The sequence below is a fragment of the Sparus aurata genome, chromosome 16 (genome assembly GCF_900880675.1).
Source record: "Sparus aurata chromosome 16, fSpaAur1.1, whole genome shotgun sequence".
Classification (NCBI taxonomy): domain Eukaryota; kingdom Metazoa; phylum Chordata; class Actinopteri; order Spariformes; family Sparidae; genus Sparus; species Sparus aurata.
The window spans coordinates 11,543,362-11,566,294 of NC_044202.1; the positions used below are offsets into that span (position 1 = coordinate 11,543,362).

General features: G+C 42.8%; 1 protein-coding gene across 2 annotated transcripts in view; it reads left to right on the forward strand.

Annotated features, from left to right (window-relative positions):
- The window catches only part of pacrg (PARK2 co-regulated), a 135,748-nt gene that overhangs the window by 36,321 nt on the left and 76,494 nt on the right, over positions 1-22,933 (forward strand). The window contains exon 1 of one of the 2 annotated variants that reach the window (XM_030443003.1): positions 6,656-6,780. The exons of the other annotated variant lie outside the window; for it this stretch is intronic. Coding sequence (XP_030298863.1) covers positions 6,706-6,780 — 75 coding nt within the window. The 5' untranslated portion in view covers positions 6,656-6,705. Of the gene's footprint in view, positions 1-6,655; positions 6,781-22,933 lie in introns of those variants that run through there. 2 annotated transcript variants of the gene reach the window in all.

The following is a 22,933-nucleotide window of genomic DNA, read 5'->3' on the forward strand; positions in this document are numbered from 1 at the left end:
CAGAATCTTCAGTGCTGCCAGGACTATTTTACTGCATACTCTTAAGCACAACAATGTTATATGCAGGTTACTGGTTTAAAGACAAAGGGGGAAAAGCCAGGAAGATGCACTGAATGGCCACATACTCTAGTCAAGTCTTCACCCTCTTCCAGCAGCAATAATTCTAAACGGTAACATTTTAAGGGAGTAGAACTCATGGCTATTCTCCTGATTGAAGTGCCATTTAAAGTGGCAGGTGGCTGACTAGAATACAATAATGTTTGTCTCTCGTGGGCTGTAGGGAGAGAGAGGTCTGTGAAGTCCAGGGGCTGTATTTATCGAGGCGTGCATCGAATCGAGGTGTATGAGCTGCCCATACGCACAACATAGTTAATGACGCATGCGTATGGACCCCTGTAAGCAGTAAACGATAATAAATCCCACCTATTCTACATCTGCTTATGCTTTCACATGCTAATTTAAAAATTTATTTTCAATGCAGGTTTCCATTGCAGTTTTTCTTGCATTTAAAAATGGATTCCCTGATGGCAAAGATAGCAGTGACCTCATTAAATGTTTTCTAATGTCCAAGCTGTGCTGCATGTCAAAAGTGCTTCTATAGCTTGTCAGTAATCAATGAATTTGTTCAGTCCACATATACCTGATTATGAAGACAATCACACCAACTGTTTGATGCACTGTGATCTATAACTCAGCACTTGTTGCAGCTATAGAAATATATTATGTAAAAAAATACTTTTTATTATTTTCAAAATTTAGAGATTTAGATAGGAGAATTGTTGCATATATCTAGTCTAGTTTTATCATTACAGGACAAACAAAAAGGAAATACAGTGCCTAGGCATCTGACTTGATGAAAAATGTACATCTGAATACAGAATCATATATATGAGCTTGGTCAACCCAATCCAAAGTTTGGCTTTTTGCTTATGAACAGAAAACAGCTTCTCTCTGAGCTGTAGGCAAATAGGCCAAGGTGTCTGGATGTTATTTGAAGACAGTTTGCAGCTAGCAGTGGGAGAATATAAAATGTTTAATCAAGGATTCGGAAACAAAAACTCAGGATGGTGATCGAATTTCCTTTGTCTGGAGAATCGTGAATCGTGATCATAGTGAATATCTTTGAAAAAGCTCGACAACTAACAATCTTCTCCTTCCCCCCCTTTTTTTAATCGTCTCAGAGGAGAGCGTGTCATTAAAAAACCCTGCCCACCAATTATTTATCTTTATTTAGGAAAGGAGACCTCATGATTCATGATTATCTTTTTTAAGATTGTTTGATTGTTTTTCACAAAAAAAGAAGATGTCCTGTTTTCGATGCAATAGAAATGTTTGTTTCTTTTAAAAAAATAAAATAATTACCACTTTCACACAAGGAACTAAAACACAACTCGAGGGTCAGCTGACCAATGCTGTGAGCAGTGGTTCACTTATGATTAGAACTGTGGCAGAGGTGAAGAAAAAATAGCTTGACCTTTAAAAAAAATAAATCGACAATTTGCAGCACACAGACATTATTGCCACAGATGGGGTGCAGAGTACTTCAGTGTCATCCACTGATGACAAAATAGCAGCAATTATAGACTGAGCCAGCCCTGAAACACATCACTTGTGATTGGTGACAACTCTGTCAACCACAGAAGAGGCTCGACCAAAGAGGTGAGGAAATTATATACAAAAACATTAGAGTTCAGCATTAAGTTGGCTTAGAAAGGGAAAGTACACGAGACGAATATGTGAAAAGATGCACTGCTAGCCTAAAGGAGGCCCTGGAGGAGGTCAGTGTACATTTTAAAAGAACAAAATTACACCTTGAAAGCAGCTACCTACAGCATTTCCTTGAAATAAACAAAAAACGCTAGAATCTGCTATTAGGTATAAATAAAACTCACCTGAAAATGCTTTGTTTATACCCATGTGTCTTAGCTGCACCTAACGAACAGAATACCAATAAATCTGTCAATTATGCTGACATGATTGACAATTGTGTTTGAATTTGTAGAAAGATGATGTCCAGAAATGTGTACACAAAAGCTGTCAGTACACTTAAGTACCGAGGCCTCCACTTTCCAGGCAGCGGACACAGAGGAGTGATGAAGCAGGCCCTGGTGTATTGGACTTTGTATGTATGTGTGCAAATGTGTGCTTGTGTGTCTCTCTGAGTGATTGAGTGACAGAAACTGATTAAGGTATGCAGCACCAGCTCCATTTTAGTAATCTGTGCTGCCACACCTCAGGGGACGAACCGTATGCGCCTGGATTTGGCTGTTAATGCTGCAGGGCCCATAATGCATTATGAGGAGAAATTCATCTCATTGTTTCTTTTACCATTTACCAGTTTGAACGGCACGTTCTCCCATTGTTAACTGTCCAACGTGTCAATGACTAATCTGCCTGGGTGTTCGACCACCACACCTTGTATTGGCTTAGGCGTTTCCTTATCTCGCTGCTGTTTCCAGCCTGTCACTGATAAGAGAGAGAGAAGTGAGGGAGGTGTATGTGTGGAGCTGGGGAAATAAGTAAAAGGGTAAGAAAAAGAGAATGGTGGGAAAAAAAATTATATACTGAGTGTTAGACTGAAAGAGAGAGAGACAGAAATGGGGCATGATTAAAGAGAGAGGTCTCTGTGGTGACACTCTTCCCCCTTTTTTCTGTTTTGTGGTAGGTAGTTTGTTGAACACGCTACAGTGTCATTGTCTTATTTCATGGGAGCAGATAAACAGCGTCTCACTTGTCCTCATCTTCTGGGCCCGCAGGCTCGTATAAAATCTTGAGAGAAAATACAATACATTGGGAGCGCCCATCCATCCTCCAGCATGTTGGGGATAGTCACTTCTGTTTTGATTTGTGTGTGTAAAGAAAGTGCGCGCACACACACTCGCACAAGGCACCAGTCTATATTTCACAGCGTAAGGAGGAAGGCTCGGTAATTTGTGTTCAGATGGATGAGCAATGGAGGAGGCGAGCAGCGTGGTGCCAGCCGTGACTCCAACTTCAATCTGAGTCTGACCTGACCCAGCAGTATTGCTAAATCTGACTTGTTACATGACGGGCGCTCTGGCTCACCTCGCCTCGCTGAGACAACCTCTGGCCGCAATCTGGGTGTCTTTGTCAGCTCAGAGCGGCCCGGCCCCCAGAATCGCTGAGGTGGTGGATTTTCCTCTCCTCCCTCACTCAATCTCACCCCCCTCCCTCCCGTCTTCCTTCCCAGCATCCCCCAGATCAGCATTTCTTTCTTTGCTGTCACCCATTCACACTCCCGCGGACCTGAAGCTTCTTTCTTAACACCAGGGGACAGTAGTCTAAAGATGGAAAACCGCTGGATCATGTTCTTACGAGCAAGTAGCAGCATACGAACCTCACCATATCCAATTCAGTGACCTGACAGAAAAACAGGGAAGGAAAGGAAAGTATGTCAAAAAAGAGGAGGGGAACGATGAGAAAGAGAGAATAAAACATACACACACAAGAGCTTGATTAAGTGGTCTTTTAAATGCGCGAGTGGGTAGCAATTCAGCAGCTCTTTAGTCTCAGGAGAACCTGTCTCAATTACCCTAATGAGTCAGAGTGACTCTGGCTTCCTAGGACAGTGATGGGAGACAGGGAGCCCTTCAAGGCCATACATGAGAGGGTGGTGGAGCAAGGGCCATAATGTGTGTGTATTTGTGTGTGTGTGTGTGTGTGTGTGTGTGTGTGTGTGTGTGTGTGTGTGTGTGTGTGTGTGTGTGTGTGTGAGTGAGAAAGAGAGAGCAGTGCAGGATGTGGATGCCCTGTGAAGTTAAATGGAGCGTGCCGGGTTCCCAATGAGCCAGTGTTAGCTGGCGGTCTGACACACAGTGACCTCCCACTGTGCACATCACTTTCTCATCTGGGCTGTCAGGGAATTGCAGTTAACCCCAATGTGCCCTGAACCTTGGCCTTCGCTAAACCAATACATATCTTCAATAAAGGCCTGGCATGGAGAACGCTCACATTCGAATATTTAGACCTCCCTCTATTCTTATCCTGCCTCGTGAAGAGAGAATTTAAATCATTTTGCGTTTGTGACCAGGAAAGTCTGATTGTTGTTATGAGCATGAGTCAAAAAATGGTGCCAGTTTTCTGGTACAATGCAGTTGGCTTTTTCTGCTTCTGACACAAGGTAATGGAAGCAGCCTCGGTGCTGTACATTAACCTTTCCCTCAACAAATGCACAAACATGTCATAACCTGCACTTTTGCGGAAGCTGCTCGCACGGTGTCATCATCACCATTACCCTCATGCACCCCAGCATTCCCCTTCACATGACATTCCATTAGCAATTCAACACACAGCCACTCAACACCCCGTGGCCTCTCAGGAATACATGTCAGTGTAAGAGCACCGGGCTGCACAATTACTGTGTGTTATTCATACAGCCCTTCTTCATATTCACCAGTACATGTTCAGTCACCACGTATACCCCATAAACATTTTGCATTCTGGTTACGGTTCTAGTATCCTGCCCATCTTAAAGTGAAATGCAGGGCCTTCTTGGATTAAAAGAGAATGTGTATTCTACGTGGAATGACTTTGTTATTCATACACTTGATTTCCAATTGACTGATTTATTTGGAATGGTGTACCTTGTTCAGCCAGTGTTTTTGCCCCTGTTGGTAGATGTCCCACTGAATTACAGAATATTAAACAGGTGAATGCTCGGTTAGTTACAGGTTCCCCACACAATGGTAAACAAATATAAGAACTTATAGGAGTTAGGAGTAGGAGTTTTTGTAGAAATGTGTAAATCAGGAAATCAAAGGACTGTATGGTATCAAGCTTTTTCCAAGTCAGTTATCCCAATTATTCTGCTTCATGGTTATCACAATAAAGGAATTTCACCAAGATCGACTTGTTCTGAGTGTTTTAACCCAATCTGCAATAAAATCTGATATCCTCCCATCCTAGGGAAATCATTGTTGTCAGAAAATGATGGAACTATGTTCCTTTTTTCAGTGTTGGTCTACCTAGTGTTTTGAAACTTTTGGCTACATTGCAAGATGTCTTGCAACTTGGTTTCGACTGATTTTTCTGTGATGGCTGAATGACCTTTTCTCTAATCAGTCAAACTTTCCTCATGACCAGAGTTTGGTCCATGACAAGATATCACAGACAAAAGACAAAAGGCTGTATTTCTGTATCAATGGACCCTAGAGGATTAATCTTAGCTAATCTTGTGCTACTTGTTCTAAAATCTCCACTTGTAAACAACACACTTAATGTGATAATCTGACAAGCCAGTGGCACCCTCCTCAAGCTAACATTTTAACATAAATGCAACAATTTTAGGCTATGTAATAGGCTTGTTGTTTTGTAATACCTTGTTCAGGTCAGACCTCTATAGCCCCCTCTAGGCTCTCTAGCTAAGTATCATAAATTGTTTATTCTACTTTAGTTCTACCAACTATGAACTTTAAGTCTTGTTTTTTCTTAACCATTGTTTTTATCCCAGTGTTTTCTGCTACCTGACAAAGTGTTATTGTGGGGCCAAAGCCCTCACTGATAGCCACGTCACCTTTCACTTTCAATTGCTGCAAAACAACTGAAATCATTTGTCATTCTTTCTGGGCCACTGAGTGAAATATGACTCATAGGCCTCAGAAATGTTGAAATTGAAAAAGCACATTGCACATAGTGCCTTTGTCTGAAATTTCCTCCCTCCCCTCCCTCTCTCCTCCACATTCTCAGTCATACAGAAGAAATGGCTTCCATTTAGACACTCCTAACGGTCTCTCTTAATGGCTCTTTGTGATAGAAGTTATTTATGACAGGATTAATGTTAATCTGTCAGTCTGGGGAAAAAATTCTGCCCATGAATGGCCATTCCAAACGGCTGCTGACTACCAGAATGCTCCTCCTCTTATGAAGGAAATAAAGAAAAGTTGTATGCCAAGGCCAGGGATGATTTAGCTCATTGCCGTTAAGTTGGGGTTTGAATTGCAATACAGCTGGCAGAGCTTGGCTTTAGGTGTGAAAATGTCAATAGCCAAGAGTGCTGCGTCTCCCTTGTCAGCCCTGACGGAAGACCAACGACCAGCCAGGCTGCCATTCGTCTTCCTGAGTGAGATTTCTAATAACCGTAATGGCTGTGGCAATAAATTACCAGCAGCCTGTCACAGAGAACATAGTGCAGCATTTAAATCTAACAAAGAGCACCCGCTCCCCCTCCCTGTTTCAGCCCGATTTTATTCTTAAAACTTAGTGACTCCCTCATTCCCCTAAGGAGCACTTTAAGCTAATAGTGAATAGCCAAACCCCATCGCAGAGCTCAAGTATATCACGTCCTAACTGGACAGAAAATCCTTGGCTCTCCTCTTCCCCAACACTAAAATAGAATATTTAGCACGTCCCTGGTAGATTTTTTAAAATGTAAAGTGGTTCATGCTATATTACCAGATAACGGTTTGAATTATGCAGCAATGTCCGCACTGCATTGGTCACCTGTCTGCTGGACTCCCACTTTAGTGAAATAACAAATTAAGGATGATGGCTGATTGGAATGAGATGTCATCTTACCCTTGACCCCATCATCATTCGCCCTCACACAAGCCAGTGTTTTTCCATCCCCCTCCCATGGAGTCGACTGCAGCCCCTCTGTGAGATGAGCGTGCTCAGTAATTGGAGCAGTGGGAGGCGATTTGTTCCCGTCCTTTCCTTCGGTAGCAGCAGTTTGCCGGTGGGCAGCCCATGGAGCTATGCCATCCTGCCATTTGTCAGACAGGGAGCAATTTCCCGGTCATCTGTTTCCATCCATATCTGAAGGTGAGGAAGAAAATGGTGAATGATGGAGACTTTAATATGGCACCTCATAACTGAGGTGCTTACTCCTTGTAGCAACAGGGCAGACTCGCACACTCTCACCCTTGTGGCAAATACTGCAGCACAGTGCTCATGGTCTTGAAATTCTTACTATTTACAAGTGACGCATTTGTCAGTAATGTGGTGATCTGCTGTTTTTGTTAGTAGACCTGTGGTGCACAGATGGATGGAGGATACGCGCCTCTGGGAGGGTGTGTCATGTTGAAATGAAAGCTGCCTAACACGAAAGATTTGCCCCTTAGCAACAGGCGAGAGATTCCAGTCATATTTGCCTTAACCTTTTGTTACTGTAGCTCCCCGGGGCAACATGTATGTGTAAGCTTCTATTTCCACATCTTCCCGTGACCGACCAGAAAGGCGTCTTCCAAGGGTCGGTGAAAAAAATTTACTTTGAAACAGGCCCGCTTTGGTGCTTTGTACTTCACAGTGCTCCATGTGGTCAGAGCCGTTTTCAACAGTTAGTTTAAAACAAAGTAATCTGCCTCGCTAGCAATCAAGGCTCTTCTTAGCGAGGCGCCGTAAAACAAAGAGACCCTGCCGTGTGCAGCTGTGCAGCATGATAAGCATGCAAACTCTGCCTCCCAAACTTGGCCGATCACACACTTCCATCTACCCGTTTACCAAAACCAATTATTTTTTCAATCCAAAGGTGCACCTGATACCTCCCCCGTCAGACTGATGCAGCAGGGACAGAGGAGTTCTAAAGAAGAGCAGTGGGTGGTATGGGCAGTGCTCCTCAGAATGTCGGGGAAAGACGAGCCGTGTTATTTGTGTAATCACAAATTGATGTCCTTTATAGCCACGGGTTGGTGTGATATGTGGGTTGGGAGAGGCGGGCGTCATGTGAGGAAAGGCAGCTGCTCTGCCTTTCTTCCTTCCGTGCAGTAAAGGGCTTCCATTCAGAGGAGCCAAATGTATCTCCTTTCAGTGAGGCAAAATGAAGTCACTGTAGTCCATTTGAGACCTCAGATAAGACTGGACAGGTGTTGTGATGTCAGCTGAGCATTCACACTCTTAGAAAATAAAAAAGGAACAAGTTTTTTTTATAAGTGTTTTCAGTGTCACTTTGTGAGTTTTTCCTCCTCTTGACTTGGTTCAGGAGCTCCTCTTCTTTTGATTATCGTCTTTGTTTATTCTCTTCAGCGCACATAGCTCTGAGTGAGTATTTTTGTTTTATTTGTTGATGTCTCAAGGCATTTATTGAAACAGTTTTTTTCCTTTTAATTCTAATTGAGGACCGATTTATTGAGAGTGAGCGTAGCTGCCTCTAGATAAAAAAAACACACACGCACTATGTCAGATGTTTATCAATTTTAATTACCACCATCAAGAGAATTGCATAGTCATTGTTGATTTTTTCCCCCTGTCCCTGTTTTTCTGTTTGTCTGTCACCATTATATATTGAAATATTATGAGGAGGCTTTGTAAAAACCTTTGTTGAATGCAAGTTGTAGGGTGTGTCTTTTCACACTGACTGTGTGCCGATCAACAAATAAAACTGCCTGTTTTTCAGACATGTGCTACTAATGGTAGAAGGCACCAACTGCTGAATGACCACTGAATTAGTATAATGCCCTAATGGCTTATGGTGTTGAAGCACTTGTCTATAACTGCTGAACAGAGAAACTCAACTCATAACTCATATCAGAAACATATGTACCGCTCCTGATATAAAAACAAGAATGTACAAATTTGGCATATCCGTGGTTTGCAGAAACGCACAATGCCAACATTGTCTTCTGGCCACTGGTCTGTGATCGGACATGGTTAATGGTAGTTTGCTTGGAAAGCCATAGGATTTACGAGCACCATTTAGTCGACAATGGTGCATTACAGATGTAATACATGATAGCTGCTGCATTCAGTCTATGTACCAGACCAAGTCACCGGACAGCCAGAAGTGAACCTCATATTACACACACACACTGCAGTACACTGCTGGTAAGGGTGAGGTAACTGTTAGAGAAGTGCATCTGTGGAAGGACCAGGGTCTGAAAGGAAAGGCAGTCCCTGCTACTGCTGAAGCTATAACGATGCACTGTGTGCGACCCTCAGACAAGATTGATCAATAAGTCACTGCAATGAAGTGGCACATCGATTACACCAACGACAGGGCATTTACAGGTTTAATCTGTATAATGAGTGTAACCTTTTTCTTTCCGCCACCTGCTTTCTGCCTGGCACGGAGCTGTCCAAGGCCAGCAGGGACCAGGGGAGGGGTGGGAGCAAGATAAGATGAATGTCTGGGTGCACGGATGTTGCGGGGGATGGGGTGGTTTGGGGAGGTGCGAGGACATGATGGTGATACAGAAAACACAGGGAGGGGAAAAGCGAAAAGCCAGGAAGTGGGGAGAGGAGAAGAGAGAACAGTTTTATGTGACACCGGGTCCTGTGTTTGTGTCACAGCTGTAGGTAAGATAGTGGTGCAGGGGGAGGATCATCATCATCATGCATTCGTATGCAGTGTGGAGAGGCCACCAATGATTAATGTGTGTCATGGGTAACTCGAGGCTCTGCAGTCTCTTTAGCATTTACAGTGTGTTCTCCTCCTTTTTTGCCTTCACGAGCCTTCCCGAGCCTGAACAGCTTCTTCTGCTCTTTGTTTCCGACCTGTCGCAGCAGAAACATCTTCCTCTCTTGGCCCACTGCCGGAGATGTTGCTCACATAAACTAGTTTGCTCAGGACTTGTCTCCTCTCGCGTAAAGTAGCTGAAAGTACAGTTTACTCCCTATATGTCGCCCCTGTTTTTTTATTTTTTCGATCTCTTTTGCAACATGACACAAAAATAAACAACATATAGGACACAACTGCCAATTAACCTTCACGCTTATCAGTGCAACACAGACTTGGTTAGGACTCTCTGAAGCTGTATGTGCTTTTTTTAGAAACAGCTTGTTCACTTGTGGAACACGTTAAGCCGTCTTTGCACAGCTGTTGCGGCTGAAAATTCTGTAGCAGACAGGATGGAGGGAAATGATGGATTCCTACAAGTGTTCAACACATTTTGGGTAACTGATCTTCTTTACGCTGTCAAAAGAGTATCTGCGCAAACATCCTGATTTGATTTTGATGAAGCGATTTCACTACTGTTTTTTTTTTTGCCTGAATACATCAAAGCCAGATGATGATCAAGCTAACTTTCATGTTTTTTATCAGGACTCCCTCTCAGGTCTTCAACCCTGGGTATTTTCACACACGTCTCTCCACTTTTTTTTTTCCTAGCTTTACATTTTTATGAATGTACAGTATAAATCATGTTATAGCAGGCAACAAACGATCCTTCAAAGGTCGTTCTAGAATTATTCTAGTCTTTGCTCATTTTATAATCACATTAATATATCTTATGATTGTGTAAAATTGACTTTATTTTGAACTCACTTTAGTGATCTTAAGTCTTGTTTTTCATGAGTGGGTTTTTCAGTAACAAAGAATGGTTTCTAATTCAACCACAGAGAATGTAAGATACTGTTTAAATATTTATTTAGTTTTGAATAAAAAAAAATGCCCCAGAAAATTAGAGAAGCAGACTGCGGAAAAAACACTCTTGTCTTGTCTCGCCTGAGCTCTCACTGTTCCCAAATCTGTGAAATATTACAATGAGATGAATGTGAGCAGGTTTAAGAAATGTATAAAACCTTGTCCACAGTAACCGACTTATCCTTGGAAGTGAGTGTGAGTGAATAAACCCGACAAGATTAACTATCTATAGACAAAACGTGTCAAACAAAAACATTATTCACATAAAGGCATGTATGTAAAAATGAGCACAAACAGAAATCACACTGGAATTACTTTATCCTTTAAACGACTAGGGCTCTAAAAGACTGTCTGCTGAAGAAGTCGCAGCATGGTAAATGTTCTTCCTCGTGGATGGCGGCAAAAAATGTCTCTGGGGCACAAAGTGCTCCGAGCGTGTTGTCAAGGGAATATTACTGTGGTGTTATGATGTGTTTTTATTCTGTCAGCCTCATCCCCAAGGGCAGGAGCCCCACTCACAACTCTGCTGCCTGCTGGTTCACTTCAGCAGAAATGCTCCGACGTATACAGCACAATAGACAAAGCAGACACAAGCAAAACACGGACATAGACATGCAGATACGCACACACACACACACACACACTCACACACACACACACACACACCGTCACCTTCAGAAAGTTGACTGCTTGCAGCCGGAGCCAAGTTAAATGCTGCTTTGCCAGTCCATCTCTGCGTCCCCCACCTCCCTGCCTCCCTCCCTCCTCCACTCTCCTCCCCTCTCCCCATCTCTTCTCTTTGACTCCCAAGGACAAGGAGACCCACTGTACAATGGGACACCATTTATCACCGCAGGAACAATTACTGGAGACGTTTCATTGTCAGAAAATTTCAAGCCAATTCTTCCCCCCCATCTCTCTCTCTTTATCTTCCTCCTCTCGCTCTCTCCCTCTGTCTTTCTTTCTCGCCCCTGCTTCCATCGCCTCTTCTTTCTCCCTCTCCTCTGGTCTGCCTCTTTGCATGGCTCCCAATGAGCTCCATTGCAGGTCAGACTCCCATTAGCCCAAGCCCATCACTATAGATTACAGCACAGAGGCGGTGGTGCACTGTATTCTATCTCATCTAAAGGCCCTGACAGACTTTTCTCCCTCTGTTTCTAACAATGGGATTCTCTTTTTTCCCAAGGAAAGGCATGGAAAATTGCCTCTGATACTGTATCTCCAGCCCCGTGCTTTAATGAAGCCTTTCAACACTGCGCGGTGTGAAGGGGAGGGAAGAGACTCAGTTGTCCAATCTCTGTTTGATCACACATGCAGGCCCAGCCTCAGTGAGGCCCATCGGAGAAGAGTGGGAAGGGATTTAAATGCCAAAGACGTATTAGATATGTAATGTGTTAACTCAACAGTTTTGATTTGCTTTTTCAAATGTTGTGTATTCATGAGTCACTTCCATTGCTTGATTCGCCTTTAACCAGCAAGTCTGAAAAGACTGGAAGTCAGCCCTTTAGCTGGCGCTCGTCCTTCCTTTATTTTTCACTGCATGTCGCATTTGCTCCAAAGCAATATTTGCTTTCACGTATTCACAGATAAGTAGATTCAATCAAGTGTGAAGCAGCACCTCAAGTTGCACGCATGGCATCCTTGACATCCATCAGTGCAGAATGGAAATGGGCTCTCGGTGTCAAATGTACTCTGATTTATTCGCTAGTGCTGATATGATCTCTATTAGATCGTTTTTAATGACTAATGACATTTGAAAAGTGCTCGGGTCCGTGCTGAGGCACAGAGGGCAAATTACCTCTCCCCGGTGCACTGCTGTGTTTTCCCTGTGGTGAAAGCATCAGGTCTAAGTCAGTTATGGAATCATGTGTTGAGTATGTTGGTGTCTATCTGTGTCACCAGAGCAAGCTGGTAGGACTGAAGACCCCCAAGGCAGTGCCTCAGGGTAATACACACTGTGCACTGCCTTGTGTGTATTACTCACATATTTTAGTATTTGGAGCCAGATCCTGTCTGCAGTGTTATGTGCATGTTTGTGATATTTGAAATCAGACTTAATTCATTTAATCTTAGGTCATTTAATCTGTCCTGTTATATGCGTCTTTGCAGTAATTCTTTAACATCCTGCTCTACCCTGTTTGGGGAACAGGCCTTGTGCTTTAAACTGGTCCATTAGAAGTCCATTAACTACCCGCATGTGAAAGCATTTTTTTACTGTGGTCCACTCATCCTGAGAGACATGACCTGTCGGTCACAAACAAGTGGGACAAAAAACAAACTAACATCTGACTTCAGTCTTCAAAAGTAAAAGTTACTGCAGGCATTCAGTCCCATGTGATATTACTCTGCAGTAGTTAAAGTTCAGAAAGTTAGCATACAAATAGTTTCCATCCATTGTTCTTATGGTGTTGAGTGTAAAGGTTTCCCAACTAATCAACTACTGGTACCTTGGATTGGTGGCGGGCCCATCCTACCAACCCAAAGCCTCAGTATTTGACGAGTTGGGAATACGACTCAACAATCAACTATCTTACAATTTGGACCTTTTAAAGAGAGACTGAAATTAAAAACATAAAATGTAGCCTCCACAATATTGCCATTGACCTCCATGTGAGTCCTAGATTGGTGCTGAACATCTCATCAGGGATTAGAAAGAAATGAGGTGACTCACTGCTTAGCGACTACCATCATTAGCTCAGACAAAAATGTCTCCAGAAAGTTATTGATTAAGACAAAACAGTTGTTTTGTGTCTAGTGGGTGCAGTCTGATGAGTGAGTCTGACTGCTGCTTTTTATTATTCCTTATTACATGGTGTGTTTGTGACGCAAAATGTGACACATCAGTCCACAAAAAAAACAAAAAAGAGAGGGGTCAATTATCTATTTTTAGCTGCTTTTGACAAGATATTGAAACTCCACTTTTACACACTAAGTTTTGTGTAAAAATGATATATGTGTGAGGGGCTGCCAAAGGGAGGAAGAGACGGTTGGTAATAAGCAGAGAGGCGAAATAGATAAGGTGATAGATGGAGAGGACTGTGTGAAAATGGTTGACAGACAGGAAGAGAAATACTGTGCATCAGCAGCCATGGATTGTCTGTTGGTTTTTGGAGAGGGTCACTTTGCTCTAGGAGCCACAGCTGGTTTCAACAGCAGCCAGACACCCTGGGGAGCTCTCAGACATTCCTGCGGGTCTGTCTCTGTAATAACTCTGCACTGACATGGGTTAAAAAGGGCCAGAGAGATAGAGGGAGTTATAGATCTGGCATGCTGGTACAAGTGACTGGAGATAGAACTGACCGTTCTCCTAGTGTGTACACTGAATACTGAGATGAAAAAAATTACATTGAGAACAAGCTGGTACATTCAACGCTGTCTGTTCTGCTTTCAGCATACAGCCCACTGTACTTCAAGTCAAGTGGAAATTTCCAGTACCATTCAGTGAAACTACCTTAACCTTTAGGCAGATTTAATACTGAAGTTGCCAGACGGTGGAGGAGACTTTGGGTGTTGTTGCAGTGCTGCCTTCCTCTTAGGTCTTTTAATTTCCATCTCCAACAACTGAATCCAAGAATAGATACAGACCACAGACAGTCCACACTGAGTTTAATATCACTGAGAGGGCTAGAACAATGATTTAGAACCACTAAATAGATGCTCCACATAATCAACTTTGCATATTTGATGTGAGGCACTCTCCAGAGTGGGCTGGCTTTCAAATGTAAATTTTGCCTGCAAACTTAAATCATTTAGTACATTTTACTTGAAGCGTATCTTTGACAACAATAAATCACAAGGTTGCTGCATCCATTAGCAAATTGGCTCTGCAGTAGATAGCAGAGTAAAAGGAGAGAGACGGAGGCAGAGAGACAGAGGCAGAGCGAGTGTGTGCGGCAACAGTCTTTTATAATCAACAGTAACAGATTCAGAGCTACAGTAGCCAGACACTGTGGCACACGGACACCCATAAACCTCTGGTCACATACATCACAACAAAGGCCCATTGATTGGCTGGCTGGGACAGTGGGTGGGAGGCTCTGGCAGTAAGTGATGCATGCCACAATCAGCTTTGAAGGGCCTCTGTTCTTTTTTCCGCGGCCCTCACAGCCCTCTGTGTGTGTCCGTGAGGCGGCCGGCGACGGATCTTTCAATGTGCGTCCTTCATGCCTCACAGTTTGCCGCACACCCTCGCTGCCTGCCTTTGCCCTCCATCTCATCCCCATTCTGTCAGTCTCTCTCTCACACGCACCACACTCACTTTTCAAGACACTGGCCTTGTCTATTTCTCTTCGGTTTCATTTGGGGAGTTTTATTGTATTTGGATAAGTGCAGACTACAGTATGTCCACCCTTTTCAGAAACATGTATTAAACAGAATAGCCTTTGCTTTCATGAGCACAAAGAGAGAGACAAGAGGAGGAGGAATGGGGCCAATTAGAGGCCTGGAGCTAGCACTGTCTTCTGGTATGGCTGCTCTGGGCCGGAGTTTTCATGCATGTGTGTGTGTGTGTGTGTGTGTGCAGGTGGGTTGTCGGCTGGTTCAACGCAGGAAGTAATGAATGAAAAAGAAAGACCAGGAAGTCCATTATTTCTATTTTGGTGTCCGACATTACCGGAAGCTGGCTGAAGTATGAATTATGGAAATGACTGTAGGGGCTTTCTAGCCCAAAGGCTTTGCTTCAGAACCCTCTTTTCCTTTAGTGATTGGATATGATACCAAACGATGGATTCAGGGGTAGTCCTTGTTTGTCTCCATGTCTGCATGGGAAAAAAGGGGGACTTTAAATGGGCTCTTAGCGCAGCATTTCTCCAATATCTAAAACCCTTTTCACACTGGAGATAAAAACCCTCACTCCCACTAACATTTGGCTTTTAGTGGGAAGGATACGATCTGCATTTAGTCCGGAGTCAAATTACTTTGCAGTGGTCAAGGGTTTTTTTTCCCAATAGATGACATCCGGGTTGACGCGGTAATTTTAAAGGGTTTTCCATTCGTCTCTGTTGAAGCAGTGCTCAAACATTGTTTAGTTGCTGATGACTTTAAACGAGAGATTAATTAGGTTTTCTTGATCATTTTGAGTTGAATGTGACAGTCTATTTATAATCTATCTTTAGCGCATTCATGTGTTAATTTTGTGTGAAAATTTATAAGTCTGTGTTTTATGTCAACACTGACAAAGATACTGAGAGTATATTGTCTGCTTAGACCACCTGGCAAGCACCAGAAGCGTATTAAATCATGTCTTTGACGAAGTGGGTGTGGTATAATACTGCAAAGGAGCAAAGAGAAACCAGTATCGAAAATCATACTGTGGGCCTTTCTTCACACTGAGGTATGTGGTCAGATTTGGACTGCCCAGCTCTATGTTCTGTATGATCAAAGTTAGCAGATCAAACAACTCAACTGGCAGACAAGTCGGTTACCTATCCTAAGGCTTCAGGAAGTGTGGCTCAAACCTTGCAATTACTTAGCCGCAGTGCAGGGAAAATCTCAAACCGCTCACTGGAGAGTTGTTAAGGGGGCTGACCAACAATAATTGTCATCTTTGCTTTGAGTAAAGAAGCTTGTGTGATGTTACGGCCCTTTGTTGACTTGTTCCTGCATCCTCCCTGAATTCACACACTACGTATCTTTACAGCCCTAACCACATCCCTGCTAATTAACAGGACAATAAACATGCTGGCTCCCATTAACTGTGGCGGCCGCTGCATATTTCCCCAGACAGTGTCTGACTGCTAGATATGGGCTCTCTGTACTGCACAATATGTTAATCAGCCTCCTTCATCTCAAGCTCTCCATCTTCTCTCTCTTTCTTCAAAGTCAAGTAGGAGACCCTCTTTCCCTCCAGTCCCCTGGCCCTGCCCTATCTCCATCTGCAGGTAGCTTAATCTATCTTCACTGGAGAGCCTAGCCACATTACTGGGGTGCTCGCCAACCAATTACTATCCATTTCGAGTGGAGGGCTCATCAGGTTGGTGTCACAGAGGAAAAATGCCCACGTCCCCTTGACCTTCTGATTGCCCGATGCATCAAGTGCTAAGGCAAACAAGAGAAGCGATGAGTGGGTCTATCAGGCTTAGGGTGACGAACTCATCATTATCAGCAGAAGAAGAGGCACAGTGTAGCCATCCTTAAAATCTGTGCCGAAAGTGCAGGGAGTGTGGTTCAGCTCTGACAACACTTTGGGCTTTATGTGGCGTGGAACCTCTTCATTTCGGAGGGGAGCGTATGGCAGTAATCCGACCTGCAGATAATAAGACCCTGTGTCATAAATCCTCTCAGTAAACTAAGGCAGTTAGGCTCATATTTGCTCATTCCGTCAGGGCACGCACTGTTTGCTGCCCAGAAGGGGATTGTCTCCATTCCTTTTCCTTTTTTTTTTCCTTTTTTTTATGTGTGCGTGTCTTATAAGACTGAAACTCATAAAAAAGTAAAACTCCTTAAATATCAGCCGGCACTGATATACACAGAGCAGACACCCACCCGGCTTTCAACGTAGCTCAAGTGTAAACTCTGTAAACAGAGACTGTCCCTTAGAGAGTGAGAGTCGGGAGCATTATCATAAGCAACTGTCAAATTTTGTCTTTGCATTGTTAAGTAGAGAGAAGAAAGACCACACCGTGATTTAATTAAAGCTAGGCTAAGGGCACAGGAGGAATAAAAATAATGTGGAACAAAAAAGAAAAACCTAGATCTTAATAAAGTAGCGTGAGTGAGAGAGCATGTGTGCGTTGTTATTGTCGGGCCAGTTGCAGAATTAATTTTTTACCTTTGGGCGGTTTGAACAGCGGTGGGCGATGCGTGTGCCCAGCTGCTGGTCTGAGACAGGCAGTAGTTAGGCATGCCAATCTGGTGGCCTCTTTCAGCCTGCCAGTCTGTCCAGATCTTCGGGGCTCCCCGCTAGCCCCCTCTGCTTTTGCCGTGCTCTGGCAGAAGAGCTAATTAAAACGGGGCTAAATTAACAACACGTTCACAGGCTAGCCTGCCTCGCCCGTTTCGCCTCCCTCCTCCCAGCTTTTTTCTTCTCTTTACCTCAGTGCAAACACAAACACATACGCACATACACACGCAGACACTCCCCCTCCTCCCTTTTCCTCATCACCCTATATCTCGCTGAGGCTGCCTACTGCGGGAACATGTGTTTACCTTAAGGGGTTTTATGGCAATTACACTCCTGTGCTCTTGCTGCCTGTTTTGTTTTCCATTTATGTGTTTATTTAATTGGCATTCAGTGTGCTGTAATTCTATTAGTTCCCCGAAAAGGTCAGGGTCATAGGGGATTGGCTTCTGGCAGACTCGCTTGTGAAACACGCAGCACTCAAACTGCTCCATACATACGGGGAGATAATTAAAAGGTGCACGGCTGGACTTACTTACTTCACGACCTTTTAGGAAGACAATTTATAAAACAATTTATAAAAACAAACAAACCAAAAATTAGAGTACTAATACAGAAGCTCTGCATTTTTTTTGTAATTCGAAAATATAGTTGGAATATAAATATTAGCTCCCTCCGTCTGCACAGCACTGAAGATCTGGGTTAATTTGTATTCATGATTTCTGTATCAAACTGTAACATAGTTGAATTAAAGATTATTAAACATCTTTACATAACTGAGCGCCTGGAAACTGTCAGACATTTTTTAATAATTATATTTTCCTGCGAACAACCACCAGCCCTATACGCAGCTTCTGCTTCTTTTTTCTTAGTAAGCATTTTATCCCGATTCAATAAATTTAATTGTTGGATGGTAATAAGTGCCCGTTGCACAGATTGTTAGCCTCAGAGCTAACCCTGCGATATTAGCTGTACACCTCTCTGAGATTGTGTGCAGCGAGGTACCTTTTTTGCTGTCAGGTCATGGTCCAAATTACCCAGGAATTTTGAAGTATTTAAATTTTTAAACCTCCATAAAGTGGCCTACATGGCCCCGGCTGCATACGGCTGTTAATAATGAATGAAGATGAACAGATCAGCATGTGTAATGGGAACTTGGCTGGAGACATGGGCATGAGCTGACTGGATATTTCAGACGATCTGTCAGCATGTCTGCTGACCCCGATGAACAGTCATTAAAATTATGCAAGACAAGATACAGACACTTGATGGAGCCAAGACTTGACAGGCCCCATCAGTGTGTTTGTGTAGCTACAGCAGTGAGCCGTTGGTATGATTCTCATTAAGTGGTGTAATCGGGAGAGGCATTGCACGCACTTTATTTTCACATCTCGATTAGAACATTCTTACGACAGCATTATAGTGCACTGATAAGTGACTGCCCAGCTTCAGTGGATTCAGCGATGGTTGGTATTTCACTGAATCCCATCACTGCATCTACAAAGAAACATTTTCAACCATAATTGTTTGACAGACTTTTTTTTTTTTATATAAGCCTGTAAATGATTTCTGTAGCTCTGCCACCTCCAGTACATTTTTACTGACTGTGTTTTGTTTTTTTCCTCCATCATCCACCTCTCTCTCTGCGGATGGTGCTGATTATGGTTAATTATGTTGATGAATGGTAGTGCTGAGGGTACTCCATCAGCATTTCATAATCTGTCTTCTCTCTCTGCCTTTTTATCACGACTAAGCTGAGAAAGAGGGCAGTGCGGTCGCACTCTGTGATGCTGCTTGAACACTCATACATGTCAAACTTGAACTTTGACTCGGATGGACCTGAGCCTCTCTGTTAGTGTTGAAGTATGTAAAAGCCTATCTGTGCATGTGCTAGTCTGTGTGTTTGTTAATTGCTAAATTAAAAAAAAAAAAAAAAAAAAAAAAAAGGTCCTGCAAAACCTAAAATAGTTTGACCCATAACGTGGCAGTGTTTCCTGATTCATTTTGTTTAAAGCTGAGTCAATGGGGCCACTTTATTGATGGCGCTACATCTACAAGAGTTTTTGTGTAGTACAGGCTTCACCATAAAACCTTTCTATATTTAAATGCACTAAACTTTAACTGATTATGAAACAGTCTCTATGTGGCCTACATAAGCAAACAAGACCATCAGCAAGAGATTGGCTATTTTACATGGCTATTATAGCTATTCATAACGCCTGTCACTGGGTCAGATAAGATGGATTAAAACTGTTAATAGCAGATTGCTGCTGATACATTTAAGAGAAAGCCTGCAGCAGAAGCTACAAATTTTACTTTGTTTATACATCATCATATTAAAGCTTCGTTCATAGCCACAAATCAATATTTTACCTCATCACTATGCATTCCGCAAACAGCTGTTGGTCAAAAAAACAAAACATAAGAATACGTTGCTTTTATCTAGCCCTCACTTTTCAAAAGAAAAAGCACACACTAGCCAGATCAAGATATTCAGACACAAGTCGATGGGTTTCATACCACTGTCTACAAGGGTCGCTTGAATCAACAAAAATGAAAAAATCTTTGTAACTGCTTTGACGAAGATACCTTATTTTTGTTATTAGCACCTATGTTGAACATCTGGGCTTGTTTCGGTTGATTTTATTGGTTTTTGTAGTACAATTTTTGTTGTTGTTGTGTGCTGTTACTGTGGAGCAAAAATATGTCAAGCACACGAAAATCTCTTGTGAATGTGTTCAGATCTGTGACTTCTTAATAATCTGTCTAAATTTTGCAACAGTTCCTCCTTTTGTTGTCTCTATGAAAAACCCTAGCAGAAGCTGTTTGTTTTATGTTCTGTTCTGTTATTTCTTTCTCTCTTTTTTTGTTGTAGGTATTAAAACATATAGGTGAATAAATTGTGGGCAAGCCATGCTGCTATTTTGGAGTGGACTGGGTCCTCCTCTGACATCGCTCTTGAATGTGCACTCTAACATTCAAGCGAGGATTATGCCCCGTCCCCAACACGCCTCCCGCTTAATTGGCTTAGATGAATATCTAAAGAGCTAAAGCCGGTTGAATGCTGTTATTGAATTGACGTGAATGCCATGGATACTGATTGTGTGTCATAAACAACCTTTAAGTCACAGCCCATATATGATGGATACTTTACATACTGTAAAATGTTTATTTATAGAAAAGAGGGAGCGAGAAAGACGCAGTCGGTGTGAGAAAATTGCCCGAAATTCAATATGCTGTGCAATTATCATGTGTAATAGCCTGTAAAATCCTAATATCTATTCAGCCACTTGGAAAGGCACAAGAAATGGCCTGGCCACTTAGCCCACTTTCTCTGGCCCCTTCCTGGCTATGACAGACGGCCCTGTCTGGAAAGCAGAAAGAAATAATATAAGCCATATTTCATTCAAAGGCCCCTCCATGTATCCTCATTCTTTCTGTTTAACTGACTTTCCCCTCTTTCCTTATCCCTCCGATTTCTCCAGAGAGCCATATTGGTGATTACCTCCAGTGAATCAGCAGAGGTAATGGGGACTGCATCCTGGAGGCAAAAATGCACTGTGAGGATGTTGTTGTCTTGTTTTCCTATTGGTTTGTGCTATTTTTAAAAAGGCTTTGGAGTCAGCTGAAAATTAATCCGGGACCTGTTGAACTTCGGTTGACATTGTCTGTTACGCATGTGCTTGTGTATCTACAACTGGATGACATTTATGGGCCTCAAAACACAGTAACACAAACACAAAACAGACAAAGCATTTACTGCTCCTTTAGATGTTCCCTCTCATGAACATTTTATGGTAGTACTGTGCCAAAATCAGCTACTTGCTCCCAAAAATCCATTAAAAATAAATGTGAAACAGCAAAATCTAACTTGTGCATAGCAAGAAAGAATTGTTGCTGTTTTGTTATGCACTGTATTATTACAGTCATCGGCAATACATCCAGTCTATTTTAGTTTCATTTGTGGCAAAATAATATACAAAGAATCAGATCAAAAAATTCAATCAGTAGAATAATGAGCATGATTAGAATAAGAATTGATTAAATCATTAGAAAACCCTCTTTCATTAACTTTCTCCCTCCTGTGTATTTACAGTCAGAGAAAAAAGAGTAAAAGATAAAGGAGAGTCTTGGTGAGATGTTGGCCACATATTGGAATTTGCATTTACATTTATTAATTCAGCCTCTGATGCTTTAGTCCAAAGTGACGTGCACATGAAGCACAATCCGAGCCACAGCAGTGTAGGGAGAAGCCTTTATAAATAAGTGCCACGATGCTCAGTTCCACGTTCCACCTGACACAAGTGCAACAAGCCTGCAGGTACATTTTTATGAGAATGCGCTAGAGAAGCAGCATATCATGTTAGTAAGTGCTCTTGGAAGTGGTTGGTGCTCAAGTGATTTTTAGATACAGAAAGAGACAATAAAAGAAGAGTTTGAATTGAGATTTTCTGCCCCATGGTGAAGATTGGATTGGCCATTGTTCATTTGCAGATCATAGTGAGGGACAAGGCTTATAGTCCTGAATGAAGGAACTCAGGTAGATGTAGTAGGTGCTGTTCTAGTGGCCACTCTAAAGGCAAGCAATAGTGACTTGAAATATATGCAAGTAGCGAGAGGGAGCCAGTGGAATGTCATGAAAAGCTGACTGACACGAGCTGTTTTGAAGCTGGTTGAAGTCCAGATGTGGACCATTTGCAGAGGTTGTACTGTAGATGCTGGCGGCCCTACCACGGGGACATTACAGTTGTCAAGGTGGGACACGACCAGCGCCCGCAAATTGCATCAAGCAGCATATTCACTCAGATAAGATCTGAGAATGCTGCAAAAATACACAGATTTCTCGTATGCTTCTTTCTTTTCCTTTGATCCTAAAGTATAACTGCTCTTTTCCTTTTCCATCACCCGTCCATGGGAAACATCAGAGGCCGTATAAGCGTGTATTTCTGTGTCCTTGTGCATGTGTGAGCGTGTGTCTTGCATATACCTGTGTGTGTGTGTGTGTGTGTGTGTGTGTGTGTGTGTGTGTGTGTGTGTGTGTGTGTGTGTGTGCATGTATTCGCAGCAGCAGGCAGCATCAAGGCCAAGCAGACAGCCCCTACCTAGAGCTTTCGCAATAAACCTGTCAGAAGCATACCCATCTTCATCTCCTAGCTGTTCACTTTGTCATCTGACAAAGATGCCTGTCAAGACTCTCCACAGGATTTCCTAAAAAACAATATCTGCCCACATCTTTCACACCAATGACAGCAACAAAACAGCAACAGGAGCAGCAAACAAGAGCACCATTTCAGACCTGTGCTCCATCACAAATTGATGGTATGTTGCAATATGATTGGAAGTAATAAAAGCAGTGTTTAATATTCTGCACATTTGCTGTCCACCCCCCAACCATATCTAGTCACCCTTTCTGTATCGTCTTAACTAAGCTCCCTGTATGTGCACGAGGTGACGATTGGACAAGTGCTGGTTCAGTCTTTGGAAGGAAGGAATATTTCCTCATTTGCTGTCCTCCTGACTTGGAGCCTGAACACCACCACCTCCACCACCAACACCATCATCTTCCCAATGTTTTCACATCTGAAAAAGAGCAAGGAGGACACTTGCCACCTCTGCTGGAAGATTTCCCCATTCTGTGGCACTGTGATAAGCTCTGATTTACTTCCTCAATGTGGGTCAGAGAGACTTGGAGATACACGGCTTGTATTGCCTTTTGTAATTACATCTGCTCCACTGCACTGTTTCTGCTCCCCTCACTCTCTCCTTCCTCCGAACGGGGA